This window comes from Zerene cesonia, chromosome 26 (genome assembly GCF_012273895.1).
Source record: "Zerene cesonia ecotype Mississippi chromosome 26, Zerene_cesonia_1.1, whole genome shotgun sequence".
NCBI lineage: Eukaryota > Metazoa > Arthropoda > Insecta > Lepidoptera > Pieridae > Zerene > Zerene cesonia.
In genome coordinates this window covers 1,517,359-1,526,590 of record NC_052127.1, presented here as the reverse complement: position 1 = coordinate 1,526,590, position 9,232 = coordinate 1,517,359, and the positions used below count along the sequence as shown (strand labels likewise).

The 9,232-nt window shown below is 33.2% G+C and overlaps 1 protein-coding gene across 3 annotated transcripts in view; it reads right to left on the bottom strand.

Annotated features, from left to right (window-relative positions):
• The window catches only part of LOC119837043, a 20,984-nt gene extending 12,210 nt beyond the window's left edge, over nucleotides 1-8,774 (bottom strand). For all 3 annotated transcript variants that reach the window (XM_038362528.1, XM_038362529.1, XM_038362530.1), the window contains exons 1-2: nucleotides 8,712-8,774; nucleotides 8,547-8,577 (exon numbers count right to left, since the gene is read on the bottom strand). In XM_038362528.1, coding sequence (XP_038218456.1) covers nucleotides 8,547-8,549 — 3 coding nt within the window. In that variant the 5' untranslated portion in view covers nucleotides 8,550-8,577; nucleotides 8,712-8,774. The remainder of the gene's footprint in view (nucleotides 1-8,546; nucleotides 8,578-8,711) is intronic.
• Nucleotides 8,775-9,232: the final 458 nt, after the last annotated feature.

The following is a 9,232-nucleotide window of genomic DNA, read 5'->3' as shown; positions in this document are numbered from 1 at the left end:
AAATGACAGATTCGAAATTCAAATGTAATATTTTTTTATAATTAAGTGTAACAGTATTTATGGCCAGACTAAATATATCATGTACATATCCAACGGTGAATGAGCGTTTGAAATCGGTCCAGCAGTTTCTGAGATTAGCGTGTTATAAAAAACCGCGCGGGTAACACAAGGCAATTTTTAAATGTGCACAATTTCGAATGTTGCACTAATTTTAATCGGACGTTTTTGATACATCGAGTGAAGTATTTAGTTTATAAAATAATTGGATATCCTACTAATATTATAAATGCGAAAGTTTGTAAGGATGTGTGTGTTTTTGTTTCTCTTTGACGCAAAAACTACTGAATCGATTGCAATGAAATTTGGTACGTAGACAGCTGGACAACTGGAATAACATAAAAGAAACTTTTTATCCCGATATTCCTACGGGATACGGACTTACGCGGGTGAAACCGCGGGTAGCAGCTAATATAATATACAAAAATAATGTTCTTGACTTGTGTTTTGCTTTAAAGTTCATGCTGTAAAAATGCACATTCACCACGACATTAGTGACAAAAATTATCCAGGCAAACGAGATACTGTGGTATCTATTTATTTTATATAAAACATATATGTTTATGCCACAAGCAGGCAACTAAGCTGTAATGAGCATTCGCAGAGTTAGTGCCTCTGGGAGCGCGATGCCCGCTTTTAAGAGGGAAGGGATAAGAAAGGGATTGACGACTGAAAAGAAGGAATAGATTAGGAAGAGTGAAGGAAAGGACAAGGGCCTCCTGCTCCTCCACTCACTGCAAAAACACAGTAGCATCTACTATTTGACGTTGGTTTTCTGAGAGGTTTGATACTTCCCGGGGAGAACTGGTCCAATTTATGCCGGAGCATGCTCAACACCCACATAAAACTGTACGTAAAACAAACCGACACACAAGTTTAAAATAGCATTTACTAGCAATAACATTTTGCCCTTTACCGTTATTAACACTAATGTTACTAATACACAATAACAAGGTCTAAAATTGCAACATAAAATATACTAAATCGGCCTTAGAACCTATTTGAAGATGCTTTGACACCCTTCACTTTGATTAGCCGTCCAAGGCTTTTGTTATTGACAATGTATTGGAAGCGAATCTAATGCTAGTAATTTATGGTCGAATATGTGGTCCAAATTCAACCACCTTTACCAACTCTCACCTGTGTTCTAATGTCAGTACTGCTATAAAAAAATCATGCGATAAATCTGCTTTGTGTTTGAATACAACTGTATATTCGAATCATCGCGATATGTTCGGGGAACACTCTAAAATTCGTATGACAAACTCATTGCTTAACAATATAATTAAACCTAATATGAGAATATTATACTGGCCAATAACAAATAAAACAAAAAACACCCATATCGCAATAAATCTTTATTCGATTTTAAATTAAGCTTCGATTAAAAATGATCTTTCAAACAATTTGAAAAAAGAATATTCACGAAAAATTCCATGTCATTATTCAAAATAGACCAATCGTGAGAGAGTCATCAATTAGCCAATAGCGAACCGTCATTATGCTGAGATGCGCTTGCGCAACGAGGACCATCTCTAATTATGCGCTTGATGTATGAACTTCGTGCTTATTTATACGGAAGTTATTCAATCCAAACTGTTTGCTTTTATAAAGAAACAATAATCTTAAATAACATCAGAAATGCTCAGAGAAGTAGTTAAAAGTAAATAAGTGTTAAAACCAACCTTTTTGCTCCTGATTATTTAAGTACAAAGGAGTCCATGGAGCATTGTATTTAATAATAATAAACTAACATATCATTGATATACTTTAACTATGTAGACACTATAAGTAGTCACGTGCTAATATAAATAAAAGTTTTTTCTCTTCAGTGCTAATAACAAAAACGGTTTAAACTGTATTGATGATTTTCACCACAAGGTTATTTTAGACATTGGAAATAAACACAATTAGGTTATGATACAACATTTTTTGATGATAAGTGACTTAAGGGTATGAAAAATGTGAGAAAAATTTGTATAAGGGACTGAACATCACAATTTGAACAAAGCGCGAGAAAGAATGCATAAATAAGTCAAATACATACAATATTCCAGTCTCCGCGATTGCAACCTTTCAATTAAGATGAGACGCTAGTGAAAATGCTAAGGTCAAGTCCTAGAGAAAGTTCTAGGTTGTGTAGAAACTAGGTACAGGTTCGATCCTCACCTCTGACCCCGGCGTGCCTTGTGAGACAATATATAAACTTGCTGACACACCAAATCTTTCTAAGACTTCGCTAGCATCATTGACGACTTTATGGCAACAAGATCCTGTTTTTGTTTCCTAAATCGTTATTTATATGAATATATATTATTAACAGGAATACCTATATAGATTTAGAATTGCTGCCGGAATCCTATCTTACTAATATCATAAATGCGAAAGTTTGTGAGGATGGATGTATGTGTATGTTTGGTACTCTTTCACGAAAAAACTACTAAACCGATGGCAATTAAATTTGGTACGTAGAGAGCTGGACAACTGGAATAATATATAGGCAACTTTTCATCCCGATATTCCCACGGGATACAGACTTATGCGGGTGAAATCGCAGGGCGCAGTAGTATGGAATAAATTCCTATAACAAGTTAACAGTAATAGATAAGAAAAGGTATATATTTTCGTCTATTTGTACTATTTAAAGAATATTTTGGATGGATAGTATTAATATGAATCCTAATATTAATAAGCTTATTATCGTTTCTATATTCGCTTATTCTTGGAGCATGGAGCATATGTATTTCACAAATGTGACACTGATCAATTCAGGGAAGACCAGCATTATAGAATTTGCAGCATATTATACATCTGATTCTGATTGATTTCTTTAAAGATGCAACGATCTACTATTTCTGTACCCTGTAAGACTGAGTCTATTTCTTTAAGTCCTTATCTGAGAATAAACTCGTACTCTTTAAATTACAAAGCCTCTCAACCGCATTAGAAATACAATGGTAGATTAATTAATAGTGTATTACAAAGACAATTGATGGACGCTCATTTAAAATACTAAAAAATCATCCATTACAACATAAAGCTCCAATATATTATTGCACAATTTTTGCCACAAAGGCTTTTATAAAACCGCAAATCATTCTTCATGTCCTAATCACCGACGGAGTGAACGTTGAAATGCATTGCAATACGTACTCTATTGATGTAGGATAGAGTTCAAATTATGTAATACATATGCTGTTTTATTTTTATTTCTAGCTGACTTAACAGACGTCTCATCTTCCCGTTAAAATACCCGTTAAGTTTTTTATTATTTTTACGCTAAATGAAGTAATTAATATCATTTTTTATCTTATGCGCACAAGATTGTCGTGACTAAGGGTAAAGATTAACTTTATACTATAATTTTATTTAATCAGATAGAGATTAGAATAAGTTTCATTATAAGGTGACATTTCCCAATGAGAACTTAAGTCTTAGGCCATAATCCACCCTGGGCAAGTGCCTAAATATCACATATCGTCGAACTTTGATTCCAATTGCCTCATGATGTTTTCCTTAACCAATGGGAGTAGCTATGGTATATATAAATACATGGTCAATTAAAAATTCGATTTGATTGCCACATTTAGGTTCCGAACTAAATTGAAGTAGACATATTATCTTTGAAAGCTTTAACTGCGAAAGTTAGTGGTTATTACAACATTATTAACTAAGCATCGAATTATCTAATTCATCCTTGCCCCAAATGGTCGGTATTATTATATCTATCCTCCAACTATATTTCAGCATCAACAAACGCATCTTCAATTACCAATTACATAGATTCGCACAACAAAACAAATACCTTCAATAATAACAATAATACTAGATCAATTTACTCTGAGTGTCGGTCATTTGGTCTCAATGTATTTACGTGTAGCAATCTTTACACACACATAAACATTATCAGTTACACAATCCTGAATCAATTGTTCGCATATCTCATACTGATTCTCAAAGCTAATGGAAAGATAATTTTTTTATGAACATAAAGAAGCCTTCCGAACCGGTGGTAAATGTTATAACTGTGTAATATTATAACGATTCAAAAGTGCTTCTTTAAGAAGTCTATTTGAATGAATAAATGTTTGAGTTTGAGTTTGAAGCGATTTACACGATCTCGCTTGCTGATAAGCGGAGATGTAGTTTGAGATGAAGCATGCTTCCCTAGAAGGTAGCTGGTCTACTCTTCAAGATTTTTAATGAATCCAGATATCAATTCATTTTAGAGATTTTTTTCTCAAGTACAGAGATCAACAGAAACATATACATTTTGATATAAGTGCAACACAACATTATGTGATAAATAATATTTGTATGAAAGCATTTTAGATAAAATATGGGAGACACTCAGCTTGTGATAAGATGGTAAATTCGCGGCACTACAAAACATTAAGTATCATGATCCCCTTTATAGTAGATATAGAAATCTTAATTAAGATTAATGAAAAGTCACTTTTCATGTATCTTATGAAAACATTTGTGAAGACCCATCTAAAAATAGCATAACTAAATAAATAACAAGCAATGCTGCATAAATATTTCGTAAGAATGCGAACTAAATTTGTGAAGTTACAATCATAGATTAAAACATCAAGCAGACAGCACAAAGAACAGTCACACAAGCGAACATTTATTATTAATTAAAGGTCAAGTTATATCACATCTTTGCTAATATAATGCAGACGTGTGAAATAACACTGGATGTAAATATTGTGTGAACCAACACATAGTGGCGAGTCTCGGTCCAATTGTTGACAAAAATGTTCAATAAGACTTCATAATAAAGTTCTATGTCAAAGGCAATGATTGCTTGTGCGAACACACAAATAAAAGACGTTAGAAGATTCTTGTGTGTGGGGCAGAAGTGCCGATCATATTCGAAAACGCACATGTAACATATTATGTTAACAGACGAGTATATGTTTGTAACATAATGTTTACTTAATCTTAATAAAGTTAAGTATTATTACTCTTCGTTCTTCAGATTTAAATGTCAATCGTCCCGCCAATTTTTGTAGTGATGTTTTAATTTGAATTGTAACTGCAATTGCATCTATCCACAAATCCCCCCTTCCCCCTTCCTTGGTTTGACATAAAAAAAAGAAAAGTAAAGAAGCTAATAAATTAATTGGACGAAAATTTTTAAATTTCGAATCCTAGTACCTTCATATTTTAAATCTTAACAGTGATGTGAAAAAGATTAGACATCTTTTCCCAACCTATAATATAGGCAGGTTTAATGCTCCATATTCATTGAAAACTTGATAGATATTTGCAATTATTTTATATAAATACTTTCATATCTATTAGATAAATTGCATCATCATAGGAAAGCAGACATTAAGCCATCGCGTAATGCACTAGCCTCTAAGTAAACAGTAGTGCATCTTCAAATTATTTGCCCATTGTGCAAATGGTCAATAATGTCGTGCAATTCTTGTTTTGAGCATTGATTACAGTGCTTTTTGTGATTTGTAATCCTACTAAGCCTACTTCCTATTATATCCTACTAATATTCTAAATGCGAAAGTTTGTAAGGATGTGTGTGTGTTTGTTGCTCTTTCACGCAAAAACTACTAAACCGATTGCAATGAAATTTGGTACGTAGACAGCTGAACAACTGCAATAACATATAGACAACTTTTTGTCCCGATATTCCTACGGGATACGGACTTACGCGGGCGAAACCGCGGGGCGCCGCTAGTACTGAATATGTGTTTATAAAAACTTCAACATCGCTCATCACTAAAATTCTTATAAAAGCACTTTTGGAATCGTCAAAAACACACGAAATTGTAAAAACTCGATCTCGGTAAATCCTGAGTAAAACCTATAATTTAGTATTTTCTCGTGTTTGATTTTACGTGAGTATTTATTTAGAAATGAAAGACTCGCTGTAAAGTGTTCGATAATATAATGAATAAATCGCTTTAAAAATCGTTAAAAGGGCTTTAAATTCTAAATCTAAGCAGTATAAGTTCGTGCAGTTCTGTGTCTGTCGCAGTTCTCATCAACCTAACTAGTAGATATATATGTATGTAACTAGATGTAACTAGTAGATATAGTATGTATGTAGTAAGTTACTACTTCTGATACCATATAGTAAAGTGGTAGTATCTACTTTTAATCTATTTAATAGTAGTCTACTTGGTTGGCACCGGATTCAAATAGATGAGTGGGTAGTGCTTAAAATAATTATTTTAATACATTTTTCGCTTTTGAGAGGTTTTGAAGTCAGTACATTTCTGTGAAATAATAATTATCTTCACAACCATATCAAAATCGTTCAGAAATGCTAATTGCGGTTCGTTATTAGAAAAATATGAACGTTTAAAAATTTTACGCGCACTTTCACTACTTCCGATGATTAAAGGTAAATTGTTGTTGCCATTACAAAATCTTCATTCACGAATTATTATATAACTGAGAAAACAGTGGGTGTCCATGTCATAAGGAAAATAACTGTTATAAGATGAATAAGTGTATAAGTATGTATTAAGAATCGAAAAGTCGCAGGTTCGAGACAGGTGGAACGTGCAAGAAATAAATAGGCTTTTCAATTTGTCACATGATCACTACGCGAAACGGTGAAGGAAAACATTGTGATAAAACCGGCATTTTCAAGATAGCATATTGTGGGCGTCGAGCACGCTTCGGCACGAATTGGGCCAGCTCGCACCGGGAAAGTACCACACCACCACAGAAAACCGGCGTGAAATAGTGGCATGCCACTGTGTTTCGTACGGTGAGTGGGGGAGTCGGAGGCCCGTTTCCTTTTCCTCACCCGTCCCAGTCCATTCCTTCTTTCCAGTCGTTAATCCATTCCTTTTCCCTTATCCCAAAAAATCGGGCAGCGCAATCGCAGCGGCCCTTTGCGAATATTCATAGTCGGTGGATTAGCTGAAGACCCAGGGTCGAACAAGGGCTACTTCTTGTATGAGTTTACGCCTGGTTTTGCTCGCAGTGAATCCGAGAACACAGCTATCTTATAGTAGGTAAGTGAACAGTTTTTTTTTTTTCATAACTGCGTCTATTGAAGCTTCATACATATTTGAGCTTTTTCTTTTTTTTTGTACATGTCTGTTTCTTTGCACTTATTAAGCTCAAATTTTTAATGGATGGATGGATGGATGGTTGTGTTTTACGTTCATTATCTCGTAACGTTTAGCCGTGCTTTATTACTGTTATATTAAAAAATATGTATTCAATGAAATATTGTATTATTCATTAATCGTTTAGATAAAATCTCCATGCTATTACATTAAATGCACATTTTATAATCTAACCACGAATAAATCCATATAATTACAAGCGAAGATTTGTTTGTTTGAACATGCCAATCTCAGGAACAACTGCTTCGGATAGATTTTTTTGTGTTGAATATTCAATTTATTAACACTAATGAATGTCAAAATATATAAAGATATACGAAGTAAACGAAACCGTGAGGCACAGCTTGTATTTAATACTTATTACTCATGTATGTATATTTATGTAAATACACACATTACAAAAACTTATTATAATTCATACAATGAAATACAAAAGAATTATATAAGTGAACTAACTGAATTTTGTTTTGCTGCATCACTTACTAGCGGTCCGCCCTGGCTTCGCCCGAGGTACGTACATACGTATCTGCGAGTGTCATACACTACTACGAGGAAACTTTTATATTTTTCTATGTTTATCTAGAAAACAATGCACCGATTCCAAAATTTCTATTAGAAAGCTGCACCTTCACTGGGTGACATAGGCTATATATTTACCATAGACAAAGCCCGGTATCCAATTACTTAATTGCTTAAAATGTCAATTACCTACTAAAGAAGAATGAAGCTTTTCCCACTTCATGACTTCATAGTGAAATATGCTATATTTATTTGTTTTTGTGTCATTCCACTCATATACCGTAACTAAAATCTCATTAAAATAATTCCAAGTAAAATGGTTTTGCACGCGTTTTTTATAATTTGCCCCGATAACACGATTCTCACAGTATCTTCGTATGACAATCAGTATTACGTAAATGTAACAATGAGCCGTGAAGATGTTAAAAAATATATAGATTATATGAACTGGGATTGCTTGTGATAAAACTTTTTGATTAGCTTAATTTTATATTTTATCTGTATTTAATTTATTTTGAACTGTTCTGACGCAATTATAGTTTGTTCTTATTTGTTTTGTTGTTGTGCGTATAATACTGTTTATTATTTTGAGGACCTTTAAATATGTACAACCAAAAAGTTTAATAGTTTAATTATTATAAGGAGCCATCTCCTTATAATTAAAAATATTTTGATTTAATAAAGCAAATAAATTAAAAATTAAAACACTATATGTATACATACTACATATTATGTTTAACTTCAATGATCTGCATAAATTTATTTTATTTCGCGTCAATAATCAAAACGCATATCGAATAGCTTTATTCTGTCTTTACTTATTTAAACTAGAAAGAAACAATAAAAATAACTCACCATGATTAATTTCCAAACACAAAAAGCACCGCTAAAAATTAAAAAAAAAACTATTAATATCACAACACTCGTTCACTGGCGGGAATCCATTTAAAAAGCATGGACAATTTTTTTTTCTATGGGCAAAGGCCGAATATCAAATCCGTCTTCTATTTTCAAACTGACCGTTCGAATGCGTCACGTTGACAATCGCAAACTCAGAATGTACACGAGCGAATCATAGCGCACGCTTATAACCTCTTCTGTGACACTACCACCATTCTAAAGCGACCTCCATTTTGAAACTTTTCTCTCCTTACGTGGGATTATTTAATAATGGGTTAGTTTTCGCGCCTTTGGGGGTCATTAGTTTATGTATTTATCAAATTCTAAGATTAGAAAATCTTCGTCGCATCCTAAGAATCTTCTGCTTGCACTCGCTCGTTTAGCAATGTAAAACTTAGAACAATGTATTAATTAATCAAAATGAAACTAGTTAAAAAATTGTGCAACAGTTTCCGAAGGTTTATAGAGTTGTCCGTTTCACAGTTTCAGAACAATTTGGAATAAAGTCGGCGAAACAAAAGACAGCTTTGTTATTTTTATCTATGGTTTAAATCAGCAATGGCATTGCAATTGAATATTGATGTCTGGACTTCTCTTATTTCTTTACAATTATCTCCTTGAAGAATATTTTATTTAATTCA